The sequence below is a fragment of the Rhineura floridana genome, chromosome 7, assembly GCF_030035675.1.
Source record: "Rhineura floridana isolate rRhiFlo1 chromosome 7, rRhiFlo1.hap2, whole genome shotgun sequence".
Classification (NCBI taxonomy): Eukaryota; Metazoa; Chordata; class Lepidosauria; order Squamata; family Rhineuridae; genus Rhineura; species Rhineura floridana.
Window position 1 is genome coordinate 36,562,182 of NC_084486.1, and position 12,928 is coordinate 36,575,109.

The 12,928-nt window shown below is 41.5% G+C and overlaps 1 protein-coding gene across 19 annotated transcripts in view; it reads right to left on the bottom strand.

Moving 5' to 3' along the window:
• The window catches only part of CDH23 (cadherin related 23), a 785,528-nt gene that overhangs the window by 580,516 nt on the left and 192,084 nt on the right, over nt 1-12,928 (bottom strand). For all 19 annotated transcript variants that reach the window (XR_009763949.1, XR_009763950.1, XM_061635232.1 and 16 more), the window contains exon 4: nt 5,256-5,398. Coding sequence is in view for 17 of the 19 variants with exons in the window: in XM_061635232.1 (XP_061491216.1) it covers nt 5,256-5,398 (143 nt within the window). In the remaining 2 variants the exon portion in view is untranslated. The remainder of the gene's footprint in view (nt 1-5,255; nt 5,399-12,928) is intronic.

Here is a 12,928-nt window from a genome sequence, read left to right on the forward strand (position 1 = left end):
CTCACTCTGAGGCCAGTCCTCTCCAGCTGGCTAGGGCCTGCTCAGCTTGCCACAGCTGCACAAGCCAGCCCCTTCCTTATACGCAACTGCCAGCTGGGGGCCAACTGGGCTCCTTGGGACTATGTAGCTTGCCGACGGCTGCACAGGTGGCAGGGCACATAACCCGTGAGCCACTCACTGTGGGGGTGATCTTTAGCTGGCCCTGACACCCAGGAGACACAAGCGGGGATTTGAACTCACAGACTCTGGACTCCCAGCCAGGCTCTCCCCCCCACTGTGCCATACCAGCTGTCAGGTCTCTTAAGTCCTCAAAAATTCCCTGCGTAGTGTTTCAGTGCCAGCCAAATGGGTAATTTCCTCTTCCCTCACAAATGCAACTGCTTTGTATTTCTAAGGGATACAAGCATACACTCCTGTTTGTTTTTTGAGATCTGCTGGAGAAGCATTGCTAACTGTCCGTTATAACATCTGTTTGGTGGCCACAAGGAATAGGGCATTTATCGTGGTGAAATTCCTTGCCTTTGTACATTAAGCAGGTGTCTTCTGCATTTAATTTTAGATGCCAGCTTAAAATGATTTTATCTACAGAAGCTTACCCTGCCAGGTGGCCTAGCTTTACGTTCTGATTTTTGCTTTTTTAATGCTTTTACTTTTGATTTTATGTAAACTGATTTGAGAAGATTTTTCTTGATTTAGTGGTATAGAAATGTATGCGTAAATAAATAATAATTATCAAGCAACTGAACATTTTGAGTTATCACACTAACTCCACCAATCAATTTCAGGGGCTTCACACCCCTAAACACAATACAATGCAGACAGAAAAAAGAGGCAACTGGGCTGACATATGAAACTTCCAGTAATGCTGTAAAATCCAGCAAAGGCAGCAAGAATAGATCTTTAAATTACTCAGATTAGCAAATCTGATTAACAAAATTAGCAATTAGCAACTAACTCAGAAATTTTTATATAGTGCATTATGTGACACCACCACACGGCTTTTACTATTCCAAGGAAGCCTTTCCTTTCTTGGCCAGAGCTGGCTGGTGGTGTCAGGCTGAATCATCACCTGTGATCCATGCGTCAATGAATACAGAGTCGCTGCAGGCCTTAGGCTGTGGACACACTTGCAGTTATACTGGTTTTAGTGTGTCTCCATCTCTGTGTTGTGAATACAGGGACACACGACATCAGTCAAACTCCAGCCCTTTTTACTCCAAAAATCTGGGGATTTTAAGAATGAATGCATATTCCCTTTAAGCCAGCTTCACACCAACTTCAAAACTGTTTGGTCATCATCACCCTGCTCTGCCCACTGGTGTGTATATGGAGTCAATATGATAAAAATGAATCAAACAATAAAGATGTGAACAGCTGGATGCAGATTAATTTCAAACCGCACCCACACAATATGATGACAATATGCATCAAACTTTATTGGATACATCTCCCTGGTTCTCTTTGCTCAGCAGCAACCTGGTGGAAAAAAATGAAATGGACTGCCTTCAAGTCAATTCCAACTTATGGGCAACCCTATGAATAGGATTTTCATGATAAGCGGTATTCAGAGGGGGTTTACCATTGCCTTCCTCTGAGGCTAAGAGGCAGTGACTGGCCCAAGGTCACCCAGTGAACTTCATGGCTGTGTGGGAACCCTGGTCTCCCAGGTTGTAGTCCAACACCGGAACAGGAGGAAAATGCAAACTCAAAACTATAACTGAAACAAATACATCAGCGTATTAAAGGTATAATGTTCTTAAGAATTAGATTTTGTAATGAAAAACCATGATACATTTATAAAAGATGGAACAAAATGAAAGTTACATTGGCAATGTTTACATAATCTTAATGGTGTAATAGGACTGATAGAAAATAAAACCAAGATAATATTTGAAACTGTTGTTGTTATGTGCCTTCCAGTCGATTACGACTTATGGCGACCCTATGAATCAGCGACCTCCAATAGCATCTGTTATAAACCACCCTGTTCAGATCTTGTCAGTTCAGGTCTATGGCTTCCTTTATGGAATCAATCCATTTCTTGTTTGCCCTTCCTCTTTTTTTCTGTTTCCCCCAGCATTATGTTCTTTTCTAGTGAAACATGTCTTCTCTTTAAGTGGCCAAAGTATGATAACCTCAGTTTCATCATTTTAGCTTCTAGTGACAGTTCTGGTTTAATTTGTTCTAACACCCAATTATTTGTCTTTTTTGCAGTCCATGGTATGCACAAAGCTCTCCTACAACACCACATTTCAAATGAGTTGATTTTTCTCTTATCTGCTTTTTTCACTGTCCAACTTTCACATCCATACATAGAGATCGGGAATACCATGGTCTGAATGATCCTGACTTTGGTGTTCAGTGATACATCTTTGCATTTGAGGACCTATTCTTGTTCTCTCATAGCTGCCCTCCCTAGTCCTAGCCTTCTTCTGATTTCTTGACTATTGTCTCCATTTTGGTTAATGGCTGTGCGGAGATAGTGATAATCCATGACAAGTTCAATGTCCTCATTGCCAACTTTAAAGTTATATAAATCTTCTGTTGTCATTACTTTAGTCTTTTTGACATTCAGCTGTAGTCCTGCTTTTGTACTTTCCTCTTTAACTTTCATCAGCATTCGTTTCAAATCATTACTGGTTTCTGCTAGTAGTATGGTATCGTCTGCATATCTTAAATTATTGATATTTCTCCCTCCAATTTTCACACCTCCTTCATCTTGGTCCAATCCCACTTTCCGAATGATATGTTCTGCATATAGATTAAACAAATAGGGTGATAAAATACACCCATGTCGCACACCCTTTCCGATTGGGAACCAATCAGTTTCTCCATATTCTGTCTTTACAGTAGCCTCTTGTCCAGAGTATAGCTTGTGCACCAGGACAATCAGATGCTGTGGCACCCTCATTTCTTTTAAAGCATTCCATAGTTTTTCATGTTCTACACAGTCAAAGGTTGGTCTGTTCCATTATCCAAAGTTTGTTTGCGATATGATCTCTGGTGCCTCTTCCCTTTCTAAATCCAGCTTGGACGTCTGGCATTTCTTGCTCCATATATGGTAAGAGCCTTTGTTGTAGAATCTTGACCCTTACTTTACTTGCATGGGATATTAAGGCAATAGTTTGATAATTACTGCATTCCCTGGGATCCCCTTTCTTTGGAATTGGGATATATATTGAACGCTTCCAGTCTGTGGGCCATTGTTTAGTTTTCCATATTTCTTGACAAGATTTTGTCAAAATTTGGACAGATTCAGACTCAGTAGCTTGTAGCAACTCTGTTGGTATGCCATCTGTTCCTGGTGATTTGTTTCTTCTAAGTATTTTCAGAGCAGCTTCCTATATTGATTCCTATATTGACCGTCTGGTGATGTCCACATGTACAGTTTTCTTTTCGGTTCTTCAAAAATGTGTTTGCAAGAAACAAATGATTGGCTTCACAGAATTCAATAAGTCTTTCTCCTGCTTCATTTCTGTCTCCTAAGACCCATTTCCCCACAATTCCTAGTTCTTCTCTGTTCCCTACTTTTGCATTCCAGTCCCCCATGATTATCAGCACATCTTGTTTTGCTGTGTGATCCATTTCCTCCTGTACTTCTGCGTAAAATCTCTCCAATTCCTCTTCTTCTGCGTTTGCTGTTGGAGCATAGACTTGGATGATGTTTATGTTTCCTGTTTAATCTCATTGATATCACTTGCTCAGACTTTGCATTGTAGCTCCTAATTGCTTTTGCTACATCACTTCTCACTATTAAAGCAACCCCGTTTCTTCTTGATTTCCCATTTCCTGAATAAAATATTCCCGTCCATTTTAATTCACTCACGCCAAGTATTGTAATGCTGATACGCTCCATTTCTTGCTTGACAATTTCTAACTTACCCTGGTTCATGCTTCTCACATTCCATGTTCCTATTGTGTGCGTTGTACAACTCTGGACTCTTCTTTTGCATCTGTGCGCATCAGCCTCTGGGCTTCCTTTCGGCTTTGACCCAGCTGCGTCATTAGTCACAGCACTACTCGTACTTGTGCTTTGTTCTCCCCCAGTAGCTTGGTAAGTGCCTTCTGACCTGGGGGTCTCATCTTCCAGCACTATCTCGTGTTGCATTTTGGATACTCTGTTCAGAGGGTTTTCATGGTAAGAGATATTCAGAGGTGGTTTACCATTGCCTTCCTCTGAGTTTGGATGCATCTTAGCCTGGTGTCTCAGCTTTGACCATTCTGCCTTGGATGCCCCTGCTAGGAGTTTAGCCTCTTGGTCTAGACACCTGACGGCATTGCTCTTAGCTTCTTTAACACTTTCAAACCTCCTCACCACATTAAGGTGTGCATCCTAAAGGGGTTTGAAACTACAGTAACGTAAAATAACTTGGAAACTATCTTAAAGTAATGTGATATATATATATTTGAATAAGCTAATTAATTAAAACAATAAAAATATGAACTAACAGAATAAATCATATTTTCGTCCTAAACTCCCTCCAGCCCACTACTTGTATATTATTACTCCTAGAATATTAAAGAAACACATAGTTACCTACAAGTGGGTAGGCCTGAAGCCTTCAACTTAGCAAAGCAATTTGAAAACAGGGCAGAGCAGAACAGAGAACAGCAAGAAAAGAAGAAAAAATAATCTAAAGATAATCCCACCCACCCAAGAAAAAGCTGTTTTCTAAAGTGTAAATACATCCCTTTATATATCCCATCAAACATGGGTCAGGAGGTTGGAATTATCCAATAACATGAATTTCAATAATTGTGGGTGGATCCCCATAATATGTAGACCATGAATTATAATAATCTGTCTGGGAGGGGGATAATATGAGTACCAGAGCCCTGGCATCAGTGATTTTCCAAGTAGTGCCCTTTGGCATAGTGTCAGCTGAAACTCAGCTCAGCACACATTTATATTATTATTTCATGTCAACATTGTTTGGGCTATACACCAGCTTTGTACCAACTCTTTATCAGAAGCTCTTCTCTGGCAGCAGACAGTGCAATGGTCAAAAAATTGCAAACAGCCTGCAGCCAAAAATGGCACACACAGCTTAATTGTCCTCCATCTTAATTCATCATGCCTTCACTCTGGCTGCTCTATTCTGTGCATCCACCTCTAACCTGACAGTCAAACGTAAATGTATAGGGTCCAACAATGACCTGATTTACAAATGGTCTTGTTGCTTTTTAAGGAGCTGGCATGCACATAGCCTTAGCTTGATGAACAATAATATTTACTGCAAAATAGCATTCATTACCTCTCTGTCTAATGGTTGCCTAAGCCATACAACTCCAGTCATGCTTTCCACAGCAAAGAATCGGCTTGCTTCCTCTCCAACAACTCCATACACAAGAGGGTCATTGTCTAGATCACGAGCAAGCAGCTGTGTCACTGATGAACCTACAGACACAAGAGAAAGAAAAACTGATCAGAACGTTTAGTGGTGCAGTGAGAGCAGCACCCATCTCTTCATTCTTGATAAAAACAAGTCCCATTCAACTTAAGGACTGAAAATGTACTGCAATAAACTTTCATGAAGTACACAGTGAAGATCTTGTCTGAAAATCTGGTCTCTTCTTTCAGAATGCATTCATCTGCTATAGCTGAGATGCAATTATGTGGGCAGCTGACATCATAGAGATAGAAAGTTAGAGAGACATGCATAGCCCAGTTTCAAAATTGACTTGGAATTTTCATTTTATGCTTTGTGAATGGCAACAGCAGAAGGTGTCTGCATACAAGTCAATGGAATGCAAGGTATCTGCATGTAATCGAGTTCTGCCTATGGAGTTGACAGTGTAACCTAAGTAGATGGACTTTTGCAGCAACTTGGGAGTATGTTTTGTGTGCAATATTTTTTTTGTTGGAAATCCAAGACAGCCACTGTCAATTAGTGTCCAGGGAGAAGGGATAACTTCTACTGTAGCATTTTAGGTACTTTTTAAGCAGCCTAGATACTCCCTGACATTCATTATTGATTTCCTAGTATTTTATTGTTAAATGCAGGAGGGAGAGACACAAACATTATCATAGAAGTGGTGGCAAGAGAGGGAAGTAATCGACTGGGATACATGAACATTCCCACACTTGGCTCAAAAGTTTTTGTTGACAAATATTCCCTCTGAAAACTTGAAAAAAAAATTTAATCACAAGGGGTGATTTGAAGGGCTGCTCCCTGTAAAACTGCTGAAGGAGGGCAAAAGCAGGGCTGGTGCCAAAGGGTGGCCAGGTCAGGCCCTGGCCAAGGGCCCCTGCAGCCTTGAGGGGCCCCTGAAGGGCCCCTCATTAGGGTGGGAGAGTAGCGCTCCCCTGCCGCGATCCACGGCAGGGTCCCTGCCATTGATCGCAGGGAGGAAGCTTCAAGGCCGCTCGCCCATTCACTCGCTCCACCTACCTCTCCTATCTTTTGCTGCTCTGCGTACTGTGCGCACAGACAGGGCTACCAACAAACAAGATGGTGCTGGAGACTTCTTTAAGGGGCATATGCCCCTACCGCCATCTTGGTTGATGGCAGGCATGTGCGCGCATGTAGCATACCATGCATGTGTGCCATCAACCAAGATGATGGTGGGGTATCAACCCCTTAGGGAAGCCTCCACCGCCTTCTTGGTTGATGGCAGCCCTGCGTGCTCAGCACGCGCAGCAGCAGAATACAGGAGAGAGGTAGGTGGAACACACAGGAGCTGCATGCCCAGGGCAGGCTGGTGCCCAAGGGTCCAGTCATACCTTGCGCTGGCCCTGGACAAAAGCCCACTCCCTGGAGAAGAACCCCATGTTCTAACAGTCTCCCGTAAAGTGGTAGGCTTCCCCCCCCCAGTGTTTTTCTCATGAGCAGCCCTTCAAATCACTCCTTATACAATCTGATGGATATGTCTTCTCAGTTTCTAATATTAGGTAATCTGAGAGGTTGTAGAATGCAAGCAGCAGGGAAGCTGCTCAAAGTGGGCTGTGCTTGCCTCAGATTCTACTCATGAGAATTTGAGCAGGGGTACTAGCATTATTGAGCATTCAAGATTCAAATTTTCACCTTCTGGTAATTAACCCTTTCCTAATGGGCCATTTTTGCAAAGTCCTGCCCCCAGATTTTTCCATCTACAAGGGTGGGAATAGAGGGAACAGCTGGGAGGGATTTTGATCACACAAATGGCCACTGGGAAAAGGTTAATCTCCCCCTCCCCAGCACTGCTGCTGCAATCCATTTTATAACCTTCTTCCCTGCAGCTTGCATTTTCCTTTTTAAAGAATTAACACCACAAGACTTTGGGTAGATTACAGTAGGGTCCCACTCATACGGCGGGTTACATTCCAGACCACCACCTAAAAGCAAAACCCACTGAAAAGCAGAAGTCATTCAATAGAATGGTGCCCAGCGCCTGAAAAACACTGTAAAAGCGGAACAAGCACCGTATGAGTGGGGTCTTACTCTAATTGAAAGCCACCATATTAGCAGAATGCCGAAAAGCGGGCCGCCAAAAAGCAGGGCCCTACTATACAGAGCAATCTTCAGCCATTCTCTTCCAGCTTGAGATAATGACAGAAAACTACATTTTACAAGGGTGTCATAGGATACTGTTTCTCAGCTAAACCCCACCTGAAATATGGGGATGATATTTTCACTTGTATTGTGAGGACAATTTTAAATGCTTAAAAACATGGGTGGAAAATCACATTTCCTACACAAAATAAGACCTGAGTTAAAAAGAGTACAGGTGTCATGTCTCTGCTCCTACCTTTTGCTCGTAGAGGAGGCAGAAGTCATGTTGAACATTATAATGGAAATGGAAATAGACTGCCTTCAAGTCATTTCCAACTTATGGCGACCCTATTAATAGGGTTTTCACAGTAAGTGGTATTCAGAGGGGGTTTATCATTGCCTTCCTCTGAGGCTGAGAGGCAGTGACTGGCCCAAGGTCACCCAGTGAGTTTCATGGCTGTGTGGGAATTCGAACCCTGGTCTCCCAGGTTGTAGTCCAACACCGTAAATTCCCTGATTTCTGCACGGTTTGTATTCAGTTTTGACCTATGGGAGATTGGGATTGGGTGGGTTCAAATGTATCCAAGAAGCCCCATCTCCTGACAATGGAATTGTCAGTCAGGTATTTAAACCTATAGAGGACCTAGAGAAGTATCAGTTGGTCAGCTTTTACAGCAGCCTCACATTACCCAGTGAATAAAGTGACCTCCAAGATATAAAAGAGGCGAAACTGCTGTAGAAAAGTCTGTCTAGAGCAGCCTTTCCCAACCAGTGTGCTTCCAGATGTTGTTGGACCACAACTCCCATCAGCCTCAGCCAGAATTGCCAATGGTCAGGAAAGATGGGAGTTGTGGTCCAACAACATCTGGAGGCACACTGGTTGGGAAAGGCTGCTCTAGAGGGACAAATAATTCCAACTCCAGCTGTTAATTCGGCCAGATAGGCGACTCACAAATAAAATTTTATTTATTTATTTATTTACTAGCCTTAAGGTACCATCATACTAGATGAAGATGCCAGTAATATAACTGTGCTCCCATTCAGAAGCCTTTTGCTACAAAACTACCTGACAGGAGGTGAGGCTTGTAAACAAGGCAATCTCTGTGAACAAGCTTCATAAGCACTATTTCACACATGATGTTCTTAAGGTGTACATGTGAATGCAATGCAATCAACATGTACTTGTAAATGCAACATTCAAGCACAATCATGATAGCACTAGATTTCACTGCACCTCGTTGTCAAATGGCAAATTCAGGCTTAATGATAATGTAATGTGTGAAACAGTGCTAATCCTACACTGTGAAACAGTTTTTTCTCCCACTGTATCTCAGTGTCATGGTCCACTTGAGTATCTGTGAAAGTAAGCTCTTGCCATCATAAATTTGCTAGACTTGAAAATGCCACTAAACATTTTTTCTTATCTTTTCTTTAAAGATGTTTTGTTTTAAATATATTTTCTGTGTTTTGTCATTTGTTTGCTGCCCTAAGCTCCTTCTGGGAGGAAGGACCGGATATCAGTTTAATAAATAAATAAATAATCATCTTGATCTCCCCCCACCCCGATAAAGTAATTGTTGGATTTTAAAAATTCACAGTCCAAGACTATGTCACTTCCTATTCTATAAAAGATTTTCAAGCAGTCCACGCTTTCTCTGTAGCAAACTCCTCAATTTGTAAACCTGTCTTCTTTAGCAAACAACCTTACCCTGCTGACTCAGCACTTTGTGAAGAAACTGCATTTTTTGACAGAAAGGAATTGCTGCTCATGGAAAAACTAAATTAGCTCAGAAGTGTGGCAGACCCTCCAGCTGAGTCAATCTCAGTAAAGTTGGAAGGCATACATGCCTCTTCTTGAGTAAAAATTGGGCATGCAAGCCTATCAGCAGCAGAACACAGAAGTAACATCAGCCATTTTGTGTCCAAATACACATCTGTCCTCCAATTCAGTAACATTTCTATACTCACTCATCAGGACCCATATTTTCACAGAGCTGAAGTTATAGTGCTGAGCATATGAGCAACAGAAACAACAAGACTAGCAAACTGATGTGGCGACATATTTTTCTAGGTGCTGCACCACAACCAAGAACACATTATACAGCAACAAGAGTGGCTGTAACTATAGTCATCATGGATTTTTTGCATTCCGCAATATTAAATTGAAAATATCCTTCCATGCCATTCTGATGCTTCCCATAAGCTCATTTCAAAACAAAACCTTACAAAACTTGTAGTCCTGAACTCAGAAACACTTGCTTAACAATCCTCTAAATTTTCATGGTGATACCCAAAACAGTCAGAGAGAATCGAGAGTTAAAAGTGTAAAAAGAGAGAGAGAGAGAGAGAGAAAACAGACCCCTTTTGGAATTTGTTCTGTCAGTGTTCTCATAAGTTGTTGAAATTAATTAAAAATCAGCAATGTTCACAGAGTGCTGTATTCCTGTTACTGACCTTGCCCCATACCCTGACCTTCATCTTCTGCAGTTTAAAACTTTAAAAAATGCCTAGCTGATTTTTAATTAATTTAAGAAATTTAGCATTGGAGTCAATGATTAGCCCGGGGTTGCTCAGTAAGAACCAATTGTTAATGTACTAAATGGCCAGACTCATAGCTGCTTGGCTTGGCTAATCAGGGGCCACATCCACACCAGACCTTTATTTCACTTGAGAGAGTCATGGCTTCCCCCAAAGAATCCTGGGAAATGTAGTTTGTGAACAGTGCTGAGAGGAGACCTATTCCCTTGACAGAGCTCCAGTGGCCAGAGTGGTTTTACAATCAGCCGCTCTGATTGAAGCTCTGCGAGGGGCACAGGACATCTTCCACAGGGTATCTCCCAGCATCTCCCAGCACCCTTCACTAACTATACTTCCCAGGATTCTTTGGGGGAAACCATGGCTGTCTAACGTGCAATAAAGGTCTGGTGTGGATGTGGCCAGGGACAGCTTTGCTTTAAATTTGGGGGGGGAGACTACATGTGCCTATATGTGTCAAAATTTGGACACATTCAGTCTCAGTAACTTGTAGCAACTCTATCTAAAATTTCGGTTCATCATACGGTTCCTTCATGAATGAATCCGTCATCCCTGCATCTCTTTTATAGAGTTCTTCAGTGTATTGCTTCCATCTTCCTTTTATTTCATCTCGGTCAGTCAGTGTGTTCCCCTGTTGATTATTCACCATCCCTAAAATGTAAATGTACTCCCTTCAAGTCGATTCCGACTTATGGCGATCCTATGAACAGGATTTTCATATGGCTGACAGGCAGTGACTGGCCCAACGTCATCCAGTGAGCTTCAAGGCTGTGGGTGGATTTGAACCCTGGTCTCCCAGGTCATAGTCCAGCACCTTAACCACTATTCCACACTGGCTCTCTCACCATCCCTACTCTTGGTTTAAATTTCCCTTCAACTTCTCTAATATTTTGGAATAGGGCTCTTGTTCTACTTTTTTTGTTGTCCTCTTCTATTTCTATCCAGTAACTTTTGTAATAGTTCTGTCTGTCCCTACGTACTAGTCACTGTATTACTGCACTTAGAGTTCTGACCGTGTTTCTATCTCCTTTTGCTCTTCAGTCATCAATTGAGGTCTTTCCCTCTTTTTAACTAGAGGTATTGTCTTTTTGCATTCTTCTCTGATAGTGTCTCTGACTCCAATCCATTGTTCTTTTGATCCTCTATTAACTAAGTTTAAAGCCTCAAATCTGTTCCTTATTTAATCTTTGTATTCTTCTGAGATGTTATTTAAATTGTATTTTGACATTATGATTGCTTTGTTCTTCTTCTTTAGGTTTACTCTGATTTTCAATATTACCCGTTCATGATCTGTGCCACAGTCTGCTCCTGGTCTTGTTTTCACAGAAAATATGGAACTTCTCCATCTTCTGCTTGTTGCAGTTATATGCCTTCAAGTCAATTACGACTTATGGTGACCCTATGAATCTTCTTTGGATGTATTCATAGGGTTTTCATGGTAAAAGATATTCAGAGGTGGTTCACCATTGCCTTCCTCTAAGCCTACAGAACCCAGTATTGCCAGGCAGTCTCCCATCCAAGTACTAACCAGGCTTCACCCTGTTTACCTTCCAACATCAGACAAGATCAGGAGTGTTCAGGGTAGTATGGCCATAGCCATCTTCTGCTACCAATTATATAATCAATTTGATTCCGATATTGACCACTTGGTGATGTCCATGTATACAGTCGTCTTTTTGGTTGCTCAAAAAATGTGTTTGCAAGAAACAAATTATTGGCTTCACAGAATTCAATAAGTCTTTCTCTTGCTTCATTTCCCACAATTCCTAGTTCTTCTCTGTTTCCTATTTTTGCATTCCGTTCCCCCATGGTTATCAGAATATCTTGTTTTGGTGTGTGATGAATTTCTTCCTATACTTCTGCGTAAAATCTCTCCAATTCCTCTTCTTCTGTGTTTGCCATTGGAGCATAGACTTGGATGATGGTTATGTTAATAGGTTTCCTGTTTAATCTCATTGATATTACTCACTCAGACCTTGCGTTATAGTTCCTAATTGCTTTTGCTACATCACTTCTCACTATTAAAGCAACCCTGTTTCTTCTTCATTTCTCATTTCCTGAATAAAATATTTTGTAGTTGCCTGATTGAAAATGTTCCATTCCCGTCCATTTTAATTCACTCACACCAAGTATTGTAATGTTGATGTGTTCCACTTCTTGCTTGACAATTTCTAACTTTCCCTGGTTCATGCTTCTCACATTCCATGTTCCTATTCTGTACGTTGTACAACTACAGACTCTCATTTCGCATCTGTGTGCATCAGTCTCTAGGCTTCCATTCGGCTTTGACCCAATGGAGTTTTAAGTTACAGCGCTACTCGTACTTGTCCTTTGTTCTTCCCCAGTAGCTTGGTGAGTGCCTTCTGACCTGGGGTGTGTGTGTGTCTCATCTTCCACCACTATCTCATGTTGCATTTTGTATACTCTGTTCATAGGGTTTTCATGGTAAGAGGTATGCAGAGGTGGTTTACCATTGCCTTCCTCTGAGTTTGGATGTATCTATAGTTTTCTATAGTAAATCATTTTCTTTTGCTCCTGTTTCTGTGAATATGTGGAGTACAGCAATACTTTGCAAAACTAAAAAAAACCCTCCAAAAACAATTGTGGAATAATGGCACTGACTATTCTGCAGAATAGTTTCCAATGGACACGAGCAGTGTCTCAGTTTGTACAAGATAAAACAGTGGTAGGTGACATATATTCTAGCAAAATTTTTGCTGTGCTCTATGTTTTTACTTAAGCATAGCAGGCTGAAAACATGCATCTTGGGCAGGCCAAGTTTGTTTTTTCCAACAACTAGAGTCATTGCTGATGCAGCAACATATTGTAATCGGTCTGATTTTACATCAAACTGCAGTTTCAGATTCAACTGTTAATGCACCCAAAATAGAAATAGAACATAACCTCCAGTTTGAAACACA